Source organism: Neolamprologus brichardi, chromosome 15 (genome assembly GCF_056152115.1).
Source record: "Neolamprologus brichardi isolate AB-2024 chromosome 15, ASM5615211v1, whole genome shotgun sequence".
Classification (NCBI taxonomy): domain Eukaryota; kingdom Metazoa; phylum Chordata; class Actinopteri; order Cichliformes; family Cichlidae; genus Neolamprologus; species Neolamprologus brichardi.
Window position 1 is genome coordinate 32,178,353 of NC_142118.1, and position 21,893 is coordinate 32,200,245.

At 39.9% G+C, this 21,893-nt stretch overlaps 1 protein-coding gene across 1 annotated transcript in view; it reads right to left on the reverse strand.

Annotated features, from left to right (window-relative positions):
• LOC102783760 (homer protein homolog 3-like) overlaps nt 1-21,893 on the reverse strand; it is a 54,299-nt gene that overhangs the window by 19,606 nt on the left and 12,800 nt on the right. The window contains exons 3-5 of the mRNA XM_006808360.3: nt 8,919-9,075; nt 4,967-5,098; nt 4,430-4,537 (exon numbers count right to left, since the gene is read on the reverse strand). Coding sequence (XP_006808423.1) covers nt 4,430-4,537; nt 4,967-5,098; nt 8,919-9,075 — 397 coding nt within the window. The remainder of the gene's footprint in view (nt 1-4,429; nt 4,538-4,966; nt 5,099-8,918; nt 9,076-21,893) is intronic.

Sequence of the window (21,893 nt, forward strand, 5' to 3'; positions counted from 1 at the left end):
CATTGGCAACTGTTTACAAAAGCTTAACAGCCTTAATGGAGCTCTTGACTGGCATTACAGCCACACTGGAGCTGCCATCAATACTTGGCAGTGGCTCAAACCTGCCTCGTCCTCGTGTGCTCGCAGCCTATAACAACGTTGATTGGGTATTATTTCCACATTATACCGCCGCAGGCAGTCAGCAGTATGGTGTTTTACAATGCGCTGCGGTGAGCCAGAAGAGAGACGACGTGATAATAGCCACAGCGCCTCTGCGTTTACGGCCTGCCACAAAATCAATGACTGCTGTCTTATTGAGAAATCAGTCCAGCTTGTTCGCCTGCCTCTGACCTTGCAGTTCTAACCGGGTGACGTTTCTCTGTGTGTGTCTGTGGTTGACTTATTGAGACATATTCATGTGTTGAGAGAAGTCTTTTTCTTTTTCAAAATCAACCAACCAACAAAACAGGTCTCTTGTTGCCATGGCGACTGCAAGTAACACATCTGCTTGTTATTATGTTACTAACCTTGACCTCTGACCTCCCAGAGATGCAGGCCTTTCACATTACACCAACTGACTGAGAGCTTAAAATCATATGTCTATGCCCAGTGTCCTTACTGCAAATGAAAATGTGTTTTATTTACTTCTTTTCTGGATTTTTCAAATTTGGGAACACTTTGGGAACGCATTTCAAAATTAATCAGCAAATCATATATATAAAGATATGTTCATGGTTTTAAAGATCAAACTTTAAGCTTTCAAAATAGCTAACAGGGACACCATAGCAACAGTAATTGTAAATGTTTTGTGTTTTCTGTGATACGTTAAGTTAGTTTGAAATAGCCATGCTTTAGCTGGATTGAGAGAAACTGTGGTGGCATTCACACATGCAGACACATGCAACACTTGGGAACCAGGTCCAAATTTTGCAAAGTATCATATGTGTCTGAACTTATCAATTCCTCTGCTAACGCCTGCATGTATGGAACGCCAGGACTGCCATAATGAATTAATTAAATACACCATTAAATGATTCATTAAATGCAGAAATAATTAATTACATAAATATTTATGACACATGTAATTAATTAATTATTGACACATTTAATTCATTATTTAATGGTTAATTCATTATGGCAGTCCTGGCGTTCCATATACACGTGCTGACAGTGCACACCGACTGCAAAGCAACAACGTCAAACATGTGTTAGAACTAGTGTTGCCATAAGATGACAACAGAAGTAGTTGTAAGTTCTGTAATATGATGATTTAAAATGGCGAAAGTCCAGCAACATGCCGAAAAATCTTTCTACATAACATAGGATTCACTCCCAGGACTGCTGTATTTGATGCTCTATGTCTGTGCACCACAAGTGTTACTGCTACTGTTTCCCAGCTGAGCAGATCTTCTATACAGATGCTGAACACGGGTTTATTAGACTTAAATTAATGACAAAAAATATATTACCTCAATTTTTAGACGTTGACTGAGAGACTGATGACACATGTAGCACTAGGAAGTATTCTGTTTGGGATTTTAGATAATATAGCAAGTGTGCTGACACTGGAGCTGTTCATCGAGATGTCCCTTAATGAAGGAAATGTGGAAATTACTTTAATCAAAGTCAAATGAATTTTAATTGCACTCACCTACTGAATATTCCCTTTGATAAATACCCATAGTCTCATCAATTACAAACACACTATGGGTATTTGCTGCGATTTATTTTGCAGCAAATCAGGATCAAGCATAAATATACTATGAACATATTTATGCAATGTATTTCCTCAGATGGGAATGTACACTCACTGGCCACTTTATTAGGGTAATGGCTCAACTGCTTATTAGCCTAACTATCTAATCAGTCAATTACATGTTGCAAATGAAATGCATTAAGGCAGGTAGACATGGTCAAGACAACCTGTTGAAGTTCAAACAGAGAATCAGAGGATGAATGATTTTGGTGACTTTGAAGATTGCGTGGCTGTTGGTGCTACACAGCCTGGTCTGAATATTTCAGAAACTGTTAATCTACTGGGAATTTTCCCACACAGCCATCTGTGGGGTTTACGGAGGATGGTCTGAAAAGGGAAAACAACCAGTGAGAAGCAGATCTCTGGGTGAAAATGCCTTCTGTTGCTGTCAGAGGTCAGAGGAGAATGGTCCAAATTTGGCCTAAAAAGCACCTAACCGTGAATCCATCCTGTCTTGTATCAATGTTTCAGGAGGCTGGTGGTGGGAATATTTTCCTGGCACACTTTGGACTCCTAGGTTCCAACTCAGCATTGTTTAAATGCCACAGTCTTGACCAAAATCTCTGAGGAATGTTTCCAGCGCCTTGCCGAATCTATCCAAGTAAGAATGAAGGCAAAAAAGGTAAATGGCCTGTATTTGTATAGCGCTTTACTTAGTCCCTATGGACCCCAAAGCACTTTACACTACATTCAGTCATCCACCCATTCACGGGGCTCGAACCGGCAACCTTCTGATTACAAGACAAACTGCCAACTCTTGAGCCACGATTGCCCAACACAACACTAGCGAGGTGTACCTGATAAAGTGGACGGGGAAGTGGCGTAAGACTGTGGCACTCCAAACATTTCTATCAAAAACTGTGACTATAACCTCCTCAGGAGCAGATTGGGTCTGCAGCACTTAGCACAGTAATCTTGGCAGATTTGTGACAGTGGAGATTTTGGCTTTAACCTCAGCAAACATCACAAACCCGTTCACCTGGTTTCATAACAGACCCTTCACATCAGCTTGTGTGCAGGTCTATTAGGTACCAGCACACAAATTTAACAAAGGTTTACCATTAACTGTCACATACTTTGTTAAAATCCAGCTCTGTCCAGGAATTAATGCTCTGCTTTGCTGTATCCAGGAGTGTTTTCTCTCAGTCTCGACACACTATCAGCTCTTATCTGAGAGTCTCAGTGGTGAGGTTGTGGTTGGCAGCGTGACTCTGCAATCTCCCGGAGCTGCCGAGTGGCTCTTTGTTAAGACTTACGCTCAGTGCACACGCACAAAAGCATAAACAAGCACTTTACTCTGTTTTGAATCTGCATTGCTACAACATCCAAAGCCACTCTCAACTCTAACACTTGGCAGAAATAAGCAATGTACAAAGGCTGGCAGAGCAGCTCTGAGACTTCCAAATGTTTGCACGAGATACTGTTTCCTCCATTTGAAAAAGAAAACGGCAACTAATAAATCACAGCTTCTATAAATACCACTCTGTGCCTTAGGCTTTAGCACATAATGTCACAATGGAGCAGCTTTTGTGAGATGACGGACATAAAATTTCCACCACTGACAAACTTTCACTTCTCCACCTGAACCCCTGACTTATCGAGTTCACCAAGAAACTGCCTACTGTGGCAGGACAAAAGCTGCCCATTGTCCTTTCAGCAGCAGCCAGATTCTCTTCAATTATAGATGATTGAGCTCCCACCTCCATTCACCCTTCTTTATCCTCCATACTTCGGATCTGTCATTCTTCTTCCTTTCTTTGAGTCCCAGCCATTACTGCCCCTCTGAACACCTTCAGCGCTCGCATTTCTTTTTGCCTCCATTTTTCATGCATGAAATCTTTTAATGGAGTTAGCCGGCGAGAGAATAATGGAGCAGCCAGATGGGGATCATATAATCCTCCTCGTGATTCTGTATATGTTTAAAATAGAAACAAAGGCACAGAGTTTGTCGGGATATTAGCGCTCTGCTGTCATATTGGGGCAAAGGCCACGGAGACCATCAAGTCTGTTTAAAAGACACACAGTAAGTCTACTACTTAAACCTGCTGTCCATGGTTTAATGTTCTCTCGGAGATTCTTATAGATGTGTGTTTAATGGTTTAAAATTGTTACCAACAGCTCTTAAATATGATGAAGAAAACAAATTATATCACATTTTGCTCATTTTATTGTAATGATTTATTAGTTGAAGTAAGACCACGCACACTATTGTTACATAGTGAGATCTCTACCACTCAACAATCCTCCCGGCAGCCCAAAGCAGCGCTCATCTGGGACGCTAAAAGCATCTAAAAGCTGCCTTTAAGCAGCTCAGCAGACAGATGTTTGCTCAAAAACCTGCCTCGGCTCCTCAGGATAACACACAGGCAGTTGTTTTTCCCTTCACGAAAAAACAGTTCCTGTGCCCAACATGTTTGGAAAGTGAACTTCCACACCAGCAAGTAGAAAACCTTTTAAGCAGTGATTTGTGTTTTGTTTGGCAAGACTGCGTGCATCCCTCCCTCGTCGTATAGCTGAACGCTGATATGTCTTTGATGGTAATTCTCAGATCTGTTATGATTTTTAGCTGCTTTCATTTTGATTCTTGTGAGACACGGAGTTTCGATTTTCTCCCTCTAGGATGCTCCAATCAACCAGAGTAAGAGGACAGCCTGTCTTTTTTTAGAGATTTAAGCAAGTGCAGCATCGCTTTACCTGTGGAGCTGCGATGTTGAGTGCAGGGTTGGCCAGCTCAAACCTCTCCTGGGATTTCTCTCTGGCTAGACGGGCTGCCTCCTTCACCTCCTTAAACTGCTCAGCAAACTGCAGATTGAGGAAGAGAAAAGACTCGGTTTGAAAACGTCACAAAGTTTCCTCCTGGAGAATATCTAGAGTGTCCGATCAATTTATGTTCTGGCACTAAAGTCTGTCTGATCTCGCAATAAATTATCTAAAGTGCTAAATCTAGTAAATTAAACTCCCTTTAATTCATTTCAGGTAAACAGAGAAATCTTGAAGATGAATGAACGTCACCAAAGGAAACACTGCGGTAAAATGAAAATGCACATGTGTGTTGTGGATGCATTTTAAATATAATCTGAAAGATGTTCAAAACCAAAGAGAAAACGCTGCCCTTGATCATCACAGGAGTGTCCTCTACTGCTTCACAGTCCTCTTTCTTAAATCTCCTCTTTGTTTGCGACATCTAATAAATTAACGACGCTCTGAAGTGTGTGTGTGTGTTGTGCTCACCTGCTGCAGCTGCTGCTCTGTGGAGAAGCCTAGACCGTAAACGGTGTTGGCCCGGCTGTCTGCCCACTGGCCAAACTTTTGGGAGGTTTTGGTGAAAGTCATGTTGGGGGTGACGGTGCTGTTGATGATGGCCTGACGCCACAGAGAGTAAAAACAATAAATCACATGAATAAAGCGCAGAAAGATCCCTGAAGGAAAAGTGGGCTATTTTTTGTGATAAATAAAGCAATGCTGCCAGAAATGTAGGACATAAATAAGAAAGAGGCACAAAAAAAGATGTTAATATGTTGTATTTGATATGTAGACTGGAGCACATGCAGACTACATCTATAAAGCTTACAGAGGACTTACAGATAAACATAAATCTGAGATATGAAGTATTTGGGTTTTTTTAATAAACCAATCAAGGTCAGGGTGGATGATGTTCACCATCATAATTAACTAGTGAGATGTTTGGCACTCATCAAGTTATTTCAAAAGTCTGTTTTCCAAGATCCCTTTCGGGGATAAATGATGATATACAAATCAAACAGAAGAAGGACATTAATAATTACTGCCAACAAAAAACGATTTTTCATTTGTACAAACAGAGTGAAAAGAGAGCATCTATTCACTGTAGCTCATCACAGCAAACAGGGCAGTGTGTGAGCAACAATCACAGCATCACCAAACGAATCATGTGACTATAATCTCTGACATTAAAAATAAATTTGTGTCACGTACAGTTGCAATCAGAGACAAAAACAACCTATAACCAGGCCACGGAAAGTGAGCTACGTGAAAAAGCTCGTTCTGTTGTGCAACGATCTCTTCTGTAATATTCTCGAGTGAGCAGTCTGATGAGGTGAATTTGTTGCCAAATGATTTCTTTATTCTCTTCTCCAAAAGCCTCCAGTCTCAGGGTGGCAAATTGGCACAACTGGCTGAAAAACAACAAAGTGCAGCGTTTTCTCTGAATTTCTTTCACTAACAAGATATCCTGTTAGGGACTCCCAGGTGCTTCAGCGCTGCTGTGGAGGCTGCGTTACCAATGTGGGTGCGTTAGAGATTTTCTGCTGACGATGGGTGTGTTTGAGTAATGCAATCCCACCCATAACAGCCACAAAGCAAACAGATCTTCTTCCAGTGCTTCAAAGAATCTCATTTGCTAAATAAAATGCAAGAGAGGAGAATATAATACTCCACAAACAGTGTCTCTACATCAGTGCTATACTAGTACCAGATGAGGAAAATGCAATTAAGATAAAAGTAAAGTAAAATTAAATTTACACAGCATCTTTGAAGAGAAATATCACAAAGTGCTTCACAACAAAAGTGGTGGGTTTTAGCTGCTTTTTATAAGAGCCGGGGTCTGAGGGCCACTGTTGCAAAATGTATAGGAAAACATACAGTATGTGAGGGGAGGTGTGATAGAGACAGCCCTAACAGTCCTAACACACAGTCCCACACGTCAGGCTTCCTGTATTTAATAGAAATGTTTTCAATAAATGCAGAAACAAATGTTCATAAAATTCATGGATGCTAAAAGAATTTAAGAAGTTTAAAAGAAGTTTAATAATGATAATAATGGATTGCATTTATATAGCGCTTTTTCGAGACCCCCAAAGCGCTTTACAATTCCACTATTCATTCACTCTCACATTCACACACTGGTGGAGGCAAGCTACAGTTGTAGCCACAGCTGCCCTGGGGCAGACTGACAGAAGCGAGGCTGCAATATCGCGCCATCGGTCCCTCTGGCCAACACCAGTAGGTGAAGTGTCTTGCCCAAGGACACAACGACCGAGACTGTCCGAGCCGGGGCTCAAACTGGCAACCTCCTGATTACAAGACAAACTCCCAACTCTTGAGTCTAATGCCTCAACTCCAGAGTTTGTGGCAACACTTGAATGACTCAAAAGTGACCCGATGAGGACTTATTGCAAGCAGCAATTTCTTTTTTTTCTTTTTTTTTTTTTGTCCCGTTTGGATCTTTAGCCATCAGAATTGTTGTCTTAAGGCCAAGAAAGATGCCAAGCGGATTTATTTTACCAAGTGGATCATCATGGCCTTGCCATATTGGTCCATTTGATTGACCTTTATTATAATTATGAATTTATTTTATTTTCGGTTGCTACAAACGGGACAGACATGACTGGGGGATAGGACAGGGAGAAAGAATGAAAGACAGAGAGGGAGAGAAAGAAAACCAGAGGGGAGAAGAGACGGTGAGAAAGGGGGGAAGAAAGAAAGAAAAACAAACAAAACACCTGGCTCACCTGTGTGGAGAAAAAAAAAACAGAAGAGAAAGCAAACAAAAAAAGAGCAACATAATAAAAACAGCACCATCACAATAAACTAGCTAGCAGTAGATAACAGTAGATACTAAATATTAAACGATATTGTGCAGCACGCAAGATAGACAGCGCACAATGTGCTTTGAGGCAGCAGCCAAGAAAGGTGTAGTCCGCGTCTGTGAACACCCGTGTGGATCAGCATGCTTGTATTCCAAAGGTTTCTCCATGTAACGATCTGCTAGGGAGTGTGGGGAGCCATAGCCCCGTCCCCCAGGGTATGAAGCAGGTATGGAGGAGATCCAGGCCCCAAATATCCAGAGGCCCCAGAGTACGAGGACCCGAGGAGGACCACCAAAAGGGGGGCAACCGTGCCACCCTCCTGGGAAGAGCTGAGTAGAGCCCCAAACGAGAGGTCACCCAGCAGCTACGGAGCAGAGGCCAGAGGGGATTGCAGTGGCGTGCCCGCGGGCTCTGCCGGCAGCCAGCTGTGCCAGAGAGGACCGAGCTTCAGGCCCAGAGGCCAGAGGCCTGAGGGCATCCCATCCCCCGCAAGGGGCTCAGCCGGGCCACAGGCGCCAGGCCCCGCCAATCGGCCACCAGGAGTGAGCCGGTACATACATGAGCGCCCAGCCCCAGTCGACAAGGTTCATCAACGCACCAACATCTGAGGGTATCAGCCACCGGCAGGGAGTGTGGTGAGGGGAGATAGGCCTCCGTACTTTGGAGGGCCTGAGATGTACCCAGAGAGGTTGAGTCTAAGACCCAACCTGACATATAGACACAGACGAACAGGCGCACGCGGACACAAACGTGCATTCCCACCCCATATGCACAACCAAATACTCGGCACTCACCCAACGTGTAGACAGACACAAATAGACACTGCACAGACAGTCGCACTCCCCAAACATACTCTATATCCCAGGTCCAGGTACCCCCGCCCCCAGAGGGCAAGCCGCACCTAAACCCAGGAGATGTAACCCTTCTCTCTGGGGTGGAGGCAAGCAGCAATTTCAAGGGATTAAAAATAAAATATGGCAAAAAACTGCAGTTCCTCTAATGGCCAAAAATACATCAACTGCATAGATTCCTGTAAAATATCCAAATTACATTGGCATGTATGTGAAAATAGTCTATATAAGGAGTTTCTCCTTTCTAACTACGGGAGGTCCTCTTTCACCAGTTGTGCCTTATTAAACTATTAGCTGCCAAGCTAGGCTTTACCTCTGTGTTTGTGGTATTGTTGCCTTTTGAAGAATTTTTAATGCATAAAATACAGCACATTTAAAAAGTCTGTGCTAAAATTGTATTTTTTATTTTTTTAGTCTTATCAGATTTAGCAAAGCAGGTACTGGAGCATCTGTAGAGTCTATGGATGCAGCTAAAGGCTAGCAGCCGAAAAGTCCGCAAAGCACTGCATGATATGACTGTAGCTACCTCCATTGTTTACATACAGTCTATAATAAAACCCATTCATGCATCTGTGTTTGACACCACTCGGCCCGTGCAGTATTCTTACAGCCCCCGTGCAGCTTTGGCTTATGCAGTAGAGCTGTGTTCAAATCTGTCCTGGCATTCTTAACACTATTCCAGATCTGTGTTTCAGTGATGTGAACAGGCACAGATCTGACTACATGTGTACTCTCTGACTGGATTTAAGAGTCTTGGGCTCCTACCTTAGTTCCACCCACACTGATGATGCGGTACACGTTCCGGGTGGCATCATAAAAGAAGGACACAGTGACGGCATGTTTGCTGGCCGGCAGCCAGTTGCGTTTGGTGGCCGGGTCGATCTGGAAGACATGAGCTCTGGCACTGAAGATGGGCTGCTCTCTTTAAAGGAAAAGACAGGAAAAAATTTACTTATGGCTGTCTGGTGTCATGTTCTTTAAAAAGCACAGTGGCACGTACACATAAAGGGACTCAGTAAACAACTGTTGTTCAAACGACATTTCTACATATCACAATAAAACATTTTTTTTTTTTTTAAAAATGACAAGTTTAATAAGGTCATGATTATATTTGATGTCTGAATTCTGAAGAAAACAATCCTTAAAGCTGTCAACACATCTGTTCATAACTGGAGAATTTAAGAATTATTTATTGTCCAAATCTGCCTGCAATCTCTAAGTTTCTTCATGTTTGAAGCCTTAACTGTAAGCCACATGCTTTCTTGCTTAAGGCCAGCAGGAGTTTATATTTACCAACGTGTTGACAGAAATAAATTTGCAGTTATGTACATTTTCTTCAAATATATTTATACAGTAAGAGAAATGGCATGAGAGGAAGAAGAATAAAAATTGTTATTTATTTTATGAGCAATACAGCATTTAGCATATGGACCATCAAATTAAATGAAAAATGTTTCGGCACATATGCATATTTGCTCGAGTGCACCTAATTTGTTTATGTATAGTGCAATCAATCATTTTGTAACAACACGTCACTTCTACCGGGAGGTAAATGTATCACCTTCAGCCTGAACTCTTTACTTGTCACTCAGCTCTATCACAGACAGAGAGGGGAGCCTGAGGTCAGCCGTTACATGCCTGATTTCTCAGGAGACGTAAAGCCGTCTGCATGTGACGCTCTCGTCTGAGCCAGTTTTCACAGAGGAGAAACTCTTTAGGGGCTCTGAATATAAAGAGGAGTGATCTTTGGAGCATCACAGAGCAATGGTGGACTTTCACTTTAAGTGGAACACAGGGTCTGTGTGTAGTAAGATACATATTTATATTTTTCACTCAAACTAGCCGTGGCTGTATTTGCACAGTTTCTGAGATATCCACATGGATATCTGACCTGACAGCAAGCAAACAGGCTCGGACAGTTTTGACACTTCAGTCTTCCTGTCACTAATTTCATTTTATTTATTTTATTTTTTTTTTGGTTTGTTTTCTTTTGTTTTTGCATTTTAGGATAATAACACAGGAAGAAAACAATATAAACAAAGCACAGAAACCTTGTGAAATACTCACTCGAAGCATTTTATTTGCATCAACAGCAGGAGTCAGCAGTAACACCCATAACCCTCAAAACTCTCTTAAATGAACTGAAGTGAACTGAAATATTGAACGGATCAGGATCTCACTCAAATAATATCAAATGCTTCTATCATATTACCGGGATGCAACCTTATAGAATATAATTCTACCTTTTTCACTCAATTTTAATGAGCAGCTGGCTTGAAATTCTAACAGAGGCGGTGCTTTTGTGTCTTCCTGAAACTTGGGTGAAGCTAATTTTGGTTGGAGCAGGTTCTTTTTAGCTTGCAGTCGCTGTATAGATTAATGTTGGATGGAATAATTACAGACAAAATACGGCCATTCTGTTAATAAGTGTTTGTTTTTTGCTTTTTCTGGAAAAACAACTGTAGTCTGAGTTCTTTTCTGATCTTTTTGAGCCATAGAGAAAATTGCAAATTGTAAAACAGTTTTTAGCTCACTAATCTAAGACTATTCCACCTGTATCCACCAAAAACAGTGACTCAGTGTCATTATTCTTTGATGTAAAACTGTCAGGATGCAAATCATCAACTAAAATACTCCAATCTCTAAATGTGATTGTGTTTCTCACAGACCTTCAGGTCATTCATGCCATCCTGGTGTAATGAGGCTATTGATGCAAATGAAGCTGAAGATTTGCTATGTGCTAGCGGTCCAATTAGCGCCCCGGCCTCTTTGAAGACAATGACATAGACTCGCTGTGGGCTGGACAATAAGCGACTACACAGGATCTTTGGAGAATTCACGCAACACTACACAGCTAATAGAGTTTGCACAAAGTCAGTGTAGCCAATGAGCCATTCTCATGGAAAGTCAATTATATAGCAACAATAATGAGGATAATGTGCAACGCGAGTAGGCTTCGGTCCTTCTCCAAGCAGGAGAAACAGGCATGTATATAGGTCAGCAATGACTATATGAAGAATTGTTCCTGCAGGATTTGCTTGGCATTACTCAACATTTGCATACAAACAATAGTTCTTAGTGTTTCAGCACAAATGCTGAAGTACAAGAGACAATGGACAATAGCAGCACCAGCAAGCGAGCAGATTTCTGTCCTTCAGGTCCAGGATGGCTGCAGCAACAGATATAAGGACTATCACTGACTTCTGATAGAAATGATAGTACCCAAAAGTGGATTCAATCAAAAAACAAGTAAGGAAATATCACATTAGTCTATGTACACACTGGATTTACTGGTTTCATTCCTATTCTAATAATATTCTGACAACTCGCTCATACTTTTTTCACTGAGGCTAAAGAAACACTAACATTTTTTATCCATAAATGTTCCATCATAATGTCCCCAAGGACAGAAAAATGTGAGGCACTGATTTTACACAAGCTTTCAGAGAGCAGGAACTCCTTTAATAAAAACCTTTAGACCTCAGAGTTCAGTGGGAACTGCTTTGCTCACATTTTTGTGAGGGACAAAAAAAAAAAAAAAGTCATTTGACTTTACGTATTTGACATTGATTATTTTCTTTTTCCAACCATTCTGTTTTTTTGTTTGGTGACTTGCTTGTTGTATAACCCAAATTTGGCAAAGCTTTAGTTACTAGACAGATGGCCTCACATTCGTTTCTAGAGAAATGTGAGGCCAGTTAAAGAGGCGTTGATGGTTGACTCAGTGACTGCACGGTGCCCAGGTCCTCTGTCTGCAAGTCTAAATCATCACCCCTCCACTACAGTGTTTGGCAGCTGGTTTGACTTTTCTGGTATCCTGTTTGTGGCGCCAATTACTTAAAATCATGAAATAAAAAGCTGTGCAGTAATAGTTTTCCACTCTGCTACTATATTTGTTACTTAGTAAGTCACTTCAGAGCACTGATAACATTAGACATGGCTACACAAAGAGGAACATTCAGTCTCAACCCTTAATATTGCAACATTTAAGCTGCACTAGTAACAGTTAGTCACACTTGTACAGTTTTTTGTTTTATCAATTTTTAATTTCGTTTCTCTCTGGCAGTCCGTCACATTTGATCCGATTTCTGATGTTGAAGCTACAATAAATAAATAACCAAACAGCATTTTTTGCAGCCATCTCTAAAACATGGTAGAGGCTCCATCATAGTTTGAGGCTTTTCAGTCAGTGGCATTGAGGATCTAGTCAAATTGATGGAATGGTGAATTTAGAAAAGTACCTTTAGATTTTGAACCATCGTGAAATTAAATTTGTCATGCACCTAATTCCACACAGCTTTATTTTTCAATGATCCCAAACACACTGGCACTGTAGTAAAAGAAGAAAAACACACAGCGGAACACTATCAGTCAGAGACGGGCCTCCCCAGACCTCAACATCTGAAGCAGTGGGGAATTATTTTGACAGAGAAGGTAACAAAAGTCCAAAAGTCGGTCAACATCCAAAGAAGAGCTTCGAAGGTCCTTCAAGAAGCCCGGAGAGCGATTCCTGGAGACTACTTTAAGAAACGACATGAAAGTTTGCCCAACACAGTTCTGACTCTGTTGAAGAATGAAGATGGTCACAAGAAATATTGGCTTTCGAGCTCATTAGAATTAAATTACTTGTTTTAGACAACAATCACTTTACACTCCATTGTTTTACTTGGTTTTCACTGTTTTCACAATAAGTTGATAAGTTGAGACAAACATTTACAAATGTATTATTATCTGTGTCGTTACCACAGACCATTGCCCATTTCTGTAGGGAGAAATTCAGCGCTGTTCCTTCTTGTATATATCGTGATTTTTAATACAATATCATTCATTCATGCCCTTTTCCCCTTCTTGCTGGAGTCAGTGCTTGCCCAAACAAATTACAAGCTCATGTAATGCTTTTATTTTGACATTTAACAGGTCATGAAAACAGATAGTAATTCATTTTACACCAAGCATTTTCCTATTAAAAATGGATAGGTGTGAAATCTATTTTCAATCAAGCAACACTTTTGTTTTGCGTATACTGCACTGCCCTACTTCAGCATGAAAACTGTAAAAACTACGTAGGTTTGACGAGGATTAGCAGAGAAACCGATCAAACGATGAATTGATTCTAGCACACTGAAGTTCCAGCTCTTCTTTCATATGTGATCCGCTCCTAATTACGATTCTCCATGTGATACTTGAAGGCAGCAGAAGTTTGGACAAATCTTTAAACTTTAATGCAATGCAGAGAATAATGTCACACACACTTAAACTCCATATCTGATGGTCTTGAAGATGGAGATTTCAAAATAATTGCTTTCATTCCATTGTTACTGCATCACTGTCAGTTTAAATTTATCTGGGATGTGATTTTCCTCCTAGCGGAGGTAATGAACCGTTATCGGAGACGTCTGAGCAGTAATTTGAAACTGAGCACAAATGGCTGCAAAGTGAAAACAGCCACGTACGTCAGCTGAGGTGTATTAAAGCCGTCTTTTTCGCTGATGGCTTCCCTCTATAGAGCATTGGCACTGTATCTATTACCCGTCACCCAGATGTAGCTATCAGGTGCCTCTGTTTATGGCCTCTGCTGCACACAGCAGCCAAGTAATATTTTTCTGTCGCTGAGAGGAATGATTTCATTGGTGAGAAAAAGCTTGAAGGAGACAGACTGCAGAGATCTGTTTTTCTTCTTTTTGGCTCAGTGAAACATTCGATAAGATCTCTCATTCTGTATGTGCACCCTTATCCTTGAAATTCATATGAATGTTTCTTGGGAATTAATTTATCATGAAGGTGGAGTGTAGCGGCTGGACTCAGGGCTGAGTGCCCCCTTCTCCATGTGGTGTCAGAGCTGGAAGTTCATGTTGTGGATTAAAAGAAACTTTAAATTTCATTCAAGAGCTCAGACACAGCTGCTTTACTCTTCCATCCTCTGACAATGGCGGGAAATAAAGATTTATGGCAAACTTCAAGTGACTTTATTGTGGCAAGGTGTAATTCCTAAGCTACTATTTTTGGCTGCGCATCAAAATCACCATCCAATTCAGAAGCTGCAGACTTGTGCAGTGCATGGATACAGAGATCTGCAGAAGGAAAGATAAAATGTCCCAGAAAGGCATGAACAGTGATTGTCCCATTCAGGACACTCGAGAATTCAGCCTTGTAGCTCTGCTGGCTGACGTCCCAGCAGAGCTTTCTCTCCCGTATCTGCCAGGTTTTTCCTGTCTGTGTTTTTCCTGACTCTCCACTCTGACCCTGAATACATTAAAAAAAACAAAACAAGAAATGCAGTAGCTGCTTTTATAACAGAGTATATCAGAGTATCCCCAACAAAACAGTCCTTCAAAGGTTCCCGGAAACTCTTTACTGCCATTAAGACATTATTTTATAATTACTTATTGTAATAGATTATTCCCATTATAGCTGAAAGAACTACTTAAATCAGTTCAACGACAAATATTTCAGTAGTAATTTTTTTTGTTACTAAGTATTGATAATAAGTTATAAAGGGATGTTTCTGTTCTCATATATGTTGCATGAAAATTGTGTTGCACTAGCTCTGCTTGTGTAATGACAATAAACTGAAATGAACTAAATTAAGAGTCTTAAAAATAGCTGTAATTATCACCAGTCCTGTGTAAGTTCAAGCTTTGCAACAGCTGCTCCAAAGTTCAGTTCATTTGGGAGTTGATGAAGAACATCATTATTCTGAAAACCCCAATTAACTCAAATCAGAGAGAGAAAATAAATAAAATACAAGGTGTGGCCGAATCAATAATCTGCATCATTCTTAAACAGAATTCTAGGCTGGAGTGAAAGACCACAAAAGATACCGTATTTCCACACTATAAGGGAAACTTAAAATCCTTTAATTTTCTCAAAAATCGACAGTGCACCTTATGTATGAATTCTGGTTCTGCTTACTAACCTCAAACTGATTTTATGTGATACACAGCGCTCAAAAATCTGTCAAAAAATGTTTTAGTACGACTTTGATAAGCTACGCTTGATGGATTGTCTAAGCATTATGGCTACCGTAGTCAGGAGCCTCTGGGGCCAAAACTCGGTCCGCTTCAGGCCCCAAAGTCAAACGAACACTGCGGCATCACTGAGAGTTACAACTGTCTAAGTTCTTCCATCTTTAATAAAATGATCAGCGTTGCTGCTTTACCAGGTGTAACAAGTAAGTTTAACAGCCAGGCACCCATGAAAACAGAATTCATTAAATTTAATTGAGTTAGAAGTTAACAGGAAGTTAGCTCGCTAGTTTCCACCTAAACATGATACGCCATGTTCTGGCTGAGAGATTAATGAAAAAATTAAAACGTACAGCTCTGCTATTACTTCCAACATAAAGGAAGACAGAAAACTAAACAGCAGTGACGTTTGTAGGGTTACTGAAGTTGGGCTAGCTGGTATATAACGATGTGCTACGTGATCGCTAGCGACAGCTATGTTAGCATAACAAAGTGAACACAGTGAAGCTGGAGGATGAACCCTATCTTTCCACTCTATAAAAGTTAACGTGAGGGTTCCCGATGGTTTGGGACAAATGCAAATACATGGCAGGATGCTGTAAACAGACCAAACTTCAGTCAGAAGAACTACTGAGATAATTCATCCATAATGAGGTTAATCATTAATATACTGCAACAACATAGGAATAGAACAGCTGCGAGAGAATTCAACATTAAAGACTCAATGGTACAGAAGTGGAGGAAGCAAGAAGAATGAGTTGAGTAAAGTTTGACTTGTCTCATTTTGTTTTGCTTAATGAACCTTATAATCCGGTGTGCCTTATGGTATGAAAAATGCGGTAACTAAAGTGGCAGAATTTCCCTGGTTAAGAAAAACAAATTCATAAGAGCACTATTAAGGAGGTAGGTGCATCATTGTCAAGGTCTACAGTCCGAGCAGGCGGCAGAGGAGCCTTCATGAAGGGAAATACAAAACGTTTACAACAACATGCATAGACATTCATTGTCAAACACGGTGGAGGTAGCATTATGGCATGGGCATGTAGGGCTGCCAGTGGGAAAAGTCCTTAGTGTTTATTGAGGGCTGCTGACAGACGTAGCAGGATGAATTACATAGCCGTACTCTCTGCTCACATTGAGTCAGCTGCTGTCAACTGTTCATCACAGTGCAAATGGATAATGGGATATTCTTCAATGTGCACATCAGTCACCTGAATGCAACCCAAAAGAGCAGCTTTTTAGTTATTAAAATACAAATACAAAGCAGAGAGACCCACAACTGAAGGCAGCTGCGGTGAAAGCTCCAGCAAAGCAACTCAGGGGAGGAAACAGTATTTGATGATGTCCATGAGTGCTAGCCTGCAAAAGGATTTTCATCTGAGTATTAAAATTAATCCTTATATTTAAAATTATATTAGTTTGTCCAATCATGCAGGACTGTTTTGTTTTGTTTCTAAAACCACTTCAATTGCAGTTGAAAGTCTCCACTTTAATCACATCTGGATTGTTTGATTTAAAATCCAGTGTGGTGGTGTACAGAAGCAAAACTACAAAAAACAGAAAGAAAAAAATCTTTATAGACCTAAATGTCTCTTTATGAACTTTTTGCAGCTCATTGTCAGACCTTTTGTTAATGATATCTAATAACTTCATAAAAATGTCACATTTTTGCCAATGTGGCATTTTTATTTATTTTTTAAAGACATGTTGGGTATGGTTAGCATCAAAAGGTGAAATTCTTTATATCGCAAGACTAAATGGATAATATTTTTAGTTCATTTGGTTAGTTTTGTTTGATTACACTAACTAAACAAACCAAAGTACTGTCCACTTCACTCTTTACGTGAACATTAGCTTTCATCGGCCACTAACAGCTCTGCACAGCTAAGTAGGATAGATAACCCAAACACATTGCCTAGCGTATCATTAAATAATGCAAGTTACCAAAGCTATTTCTCAGAAGCTATTGCTCATCCATTATTTACACACATGCCAAATAAAATCTTAGTAGTACAGTAGAATCTGCAGATTCTTTGTTTTTTTCCCCCTTCATGAATGATATATATTCAGTTCACCAGTGGGTACATGCCTCATAGACTAAAACCCACTAGTTTATGTCCACATCGTATGGTAATGACAGTGTGCACACATTACATTAAGCAGACGTGCATTATAGTGGATTTAGTTCAACTGTAAAATTCTCAGTGGAATAAGATGGTGTGCAAAACAACTACGTAAACAATGTGCAATTTGTGGAAAACATTTGTGTTTAGTGTTTTGTGAAAAGTTTTACGTGTGCATCGTAAAATGCATTCACAGAGTGTTAAATACAGCAGAAGGCTGAATGCTAAAGACTATTTTCAGAGCAGAGTCAGTAATGTAGGATTTCTTTTCTTGCTGTTGACTTACGTCTTATTTTTTTTTGTATTATTTTGTCCGTATCCTTCTATCCACTTCTAATAGTCACAAACAAAAATTGTACAAAGGGTTTGTTTTTTTATTTGTTTTTGCATTTTAGTGCCATATGCAAATTTTCACTGTACAATAAAAACATGATCTGACATGAAAATCTGCACTCATCACATAAAGTGCTGCAGATTCAGCAGATTTGAATAGTTTCTGATGATTGCTTTAGAATCTTTTATTGAAGTATACATTTATTTGGACAGTATTTAGACATTGGATCAGCATGCTTCTGCAAATTAAAGCAACAGAGGGAACAATAATTACATACATGAATTTATTTGTGCTTAAATATATTTTTAAGCATCTATATTTCACAGACCAACTCTAATTCACACATAAAGAACAAAACTATATTATATTGTATGAAATATGATGAACAGTGTGCCATCCATCCATCATCCATCCACTCACACTCATTCACGCCTATGGCCAGTGTTGAATTGCCAGTTAACCTGTTAAACTGTGGGAAGCTCTTTTTTTTTCCTTTTTTTTTATGTAACACACATAATTTTGAGGTCTTACATACTTCATTTATTTACTTTTTGGCATTCTATTGCCGGCATAAATAGAGATGCATACAGGAAATGAAGGTTATTTCATAAGCATCCCTCTGAACCAAACGTACTGGGCCCCCAGTACCTTTTTTGGTGATATCAAATTTAAAAACAGAATTTCTTTCTCTTTTTGCCATATTTCAAATAACTTTTATTTGACAACAGCATGATAATACAGCAAACACCATTTTTTTGGTTTGTCACACCAATATTTTTAGTGGCCCCCATATGGCCACCCCTATGAATAAATTCTGGAGTTACCCCTGGAACCAAACCGTGAAATGCAGCCACACATTTGAACCAGAATCTGATTTAGGTCAAGGCAACGCTACTGCAGACCTTCACACATTACCCCAAACACAATGTTTTCATCCAAGGACATTGCCACTTCAAAAATGACTTGCCCCATGACCATTTGTTCCTCTGCTAAACTGGGGTGAAGCCTCAAGCCCTAGGAGAGCTTTTTATGTTTTCAGTTTCCTTTGTTTGTCAGCACAATTACTCAGCTGAATTTTAGAAAATGCAGTGAAGTAGAGCTTAAGCAAAGAGAGTGGCCATTATATTCCACCGTGGAGCCAGAAATGTCTTTAAAATTGCAGTCCTTTTCTTCTTGCCTTCATGGGTCTTAAAATATTGCACAATTTCGGATTGTTCCTCAGCACTAAAAGAGTGCATGCGGACTCTTGTGTTTACTCTGGCAGGCAGCAGCAGAACATTTAATACGCTTTGCCTGCGGTTGAGACATTTTAGCCAGAGAAGCTGCAAGGCAACTGCTTTTATTTCAAGGGCATAGCAATTTTACAGCTTGATAGCCTTGTGTAAATGTGTTACATAGTGATGTCATTGATGAAGTCATTAAAGAATAGTGGTCGACTTAAAATAAAGGTTTCATGTGTTTCAGAATCTGTTTTCCCTGCAGGAGAATCAATACATCTTGCTGTGGACTTTGGAGTTTGTAAGGACATGAAAAAACCCCGAAAGTATAATGTGTGCTTAAGATGCTTTACAGACATAAAGACTGACTAAACAGTGATTTTGATATTTAACAAAAGGTGTAATGCACCTGAATGACTGACAATAAATATAACATAAGCATCAGCAAGAAAAGAGGCTGTTAAAATAGGCCCAATCAGCATGTGTTTCCTTGACTTTCACAAAAGTTGTCCACGTCTAATGATTCATGTAAACTGCAGAGTACAAGTCGGTACAGCACATGCAGACATGCTGCTCTTTACTGCACTGCATTAGTTCAGACGAGGCTTCCCTGACTGCCAAGCTGCCGTGCAGTGTTTTCGCTCGTTCACCTCAGGAGGAATTTAATCCTGTTTTAATCTGCTCATATCATCAAACTTCAACGTGACGCATCCTGTCTGAGCTGATTAGCTTGACAGGCTTTTCACGGAGCAGAGTCAAGGCGGGCCAAATGAACGACGGGACATTAATTTGTGTGTGATCTGCTGTGACGGCTGTGAGCTGACAAGCAGTCACTCATCATTTCTCATTAAGATGAAAATATGATAGAAGAGAAATCCCAACAGAAGCTGCTTTGCTTTGATGTTAATTCTTATTTATTTTGGCTTATTGGTTTATTGCATTTAACATCCCGAGTATCCATTATGGAGCCAGATAATTCGTTTTTATTGAGTCTAATTAAGTACTTTCATGGTGCTGTTAATTTGCTTGATCCATATCTGATGTTTTGAGCAGGATTTTATCTTTTGACGGTGAGAATATAAATATTATTGTCTGCCATAAACATTAGATTAGAGTCGCCCAACTGAAAGCTGTTGGCAGATTGTTTCATATAATAAAGATGAGGAGATGGTTGCTCCTTGAGATACGTAAAATGTAAATGACAAGATAATGCAGAGATGAGATTAACATAATGCCAAATGTTGAAACTGAGATATTTATATATGCTTCTGTAAAAACAAACAAACTTCTTCTGTAGTTTCCATATCTCAGCTGTTTCTTGACAGCCGCCCTTCCACTGAGCCCACTTCGGATGATGGATCAACTGAATGATTAGGTCTTTGCTACACTTCCTATTTCTTGTGAATATTTCAGATACTTCTCCACTGAAGTTTTGTTTTTAGGCCTCCCACTTGTCCAGTTTCCTCAATTTTTTAAGGACTAATGCATCACACCATGCCGAGTTGTGTTTTGAATGTTTCATAGGTCAAAAAAATTGATAGTCGGTCACAAGAACAGGACTAAAAATGCATTTAAAAAAAAAAAAAAAGCAGCCAATGTTTAAAGAAAAGACCTCAAGAAAGCCGACTGCTGCTCAAGAGCACTTCAAAAAATTACCAGCAGGTTATGGAAGCAAAATGTAAAGAAATGATGGGTAGCTTAAGATTCTTGTATTGCACTGTAGGTAATGAAGTTTTGTTAATAAGTAGTTTCAGTTCAAAATGTAAAATATTTAACTATGAAATATTCCACTACATTGGATATAAATAAATGTGATCTATCCGTGATGTGACATTTGAAACTGCACTGTTAATGTCAAAGATTGTTCTTCAGTATGGATTTTTCCCATCAGCAAGTCTAAAGAGTTCAGCAAAGTTTGCATAAAGTCAACCAGAAGTCCTTCGTGCACTTGGTAAACTTACTGTATATCATGCTAGAAACATCGAAATACTTTCATCCTGATATCTTCTTTGTGCATAAACTTATAACTGTGGACTTTAGCTTAGACTTTTTAAAAAGCATTTCTTATTCAGTCTTGAGCTGTCCCACCACACTCTCTCTCTCTCTCACACACACACACACACACTATGGCTTTGCTGTGTGAGCTTCACCCCAAGTCATCACTTTCTAATCCTCTCTCGCTGCTTTCTTCATCTCTCTTCTTAACCTCAGTACCCATTCACCATCACCAGATCTCTGATCTGTTAAACAGGAGCTGCACCCTCCTGTTTTTGCCCTGCAGTCAAACATGACCAGTCACCCATTGAGAAAATACTCCTCTAACTGCCAATAAGGAAGCCTTTAAGCTGTATGGGCTGTAAATAGCCTGAGGGAAGTGGAAAGCTGATGAAGCCACTGCCAGAAATCGTATTGGTTGTGCTTAAAAGCCAGTGTTCAAATCTGAAAAGGCAAAGAGGAGAAAGCTTGCAGGAGGTCCAGTAGAGGCGAGAAGAACAGGAGGTTAAGAAAGGGTCAAAAAAGGAGCATTTACACATTGTGTAGAACAAACACTCCTTGCTGTAAACAGCTGAAAAACGAACTAGATTAACACAGAAGCATGGACCGTCATGCAAACAGTTTACAAGCGAGAGTCTGTGATGGCAGCGACTGTGAGATCTGTAGAAGCCCTGTGAATGCCGAACATTTCTCAAAGAAGGTCTTGAATATTTCAGCAAGACTATCCCACACCACATTCTGCAAGTATACAAGAACTCACACTGTGAAACAAGGTACACAGAACTCTAAAGTTTTTTGATACACCAAGACCAGTAGACCTTAAAAAACACATTTGAATTTGTTAGTTAACTAAAGGCTTTGATTTTTAAAAATGAAAAAAAAAGTTATGTTTTAGTAACATTTACCCCAGCCAAGGTGGCAAAGTTTTAAGAAAGGAGAATATAATTTATGACTAGGGGAAGCTTTTAAAGGCATATTCACTCCTAAGAGGAAGAGAAAGTTTGTTATGAATACTAATGACTGCTGTGAGTAGCCGTTTCCCTCTTGTGCTAACTCAGCAAGATAAAAAACAGAAGTACAGTGTCATTCATTGCACCACACAGAGT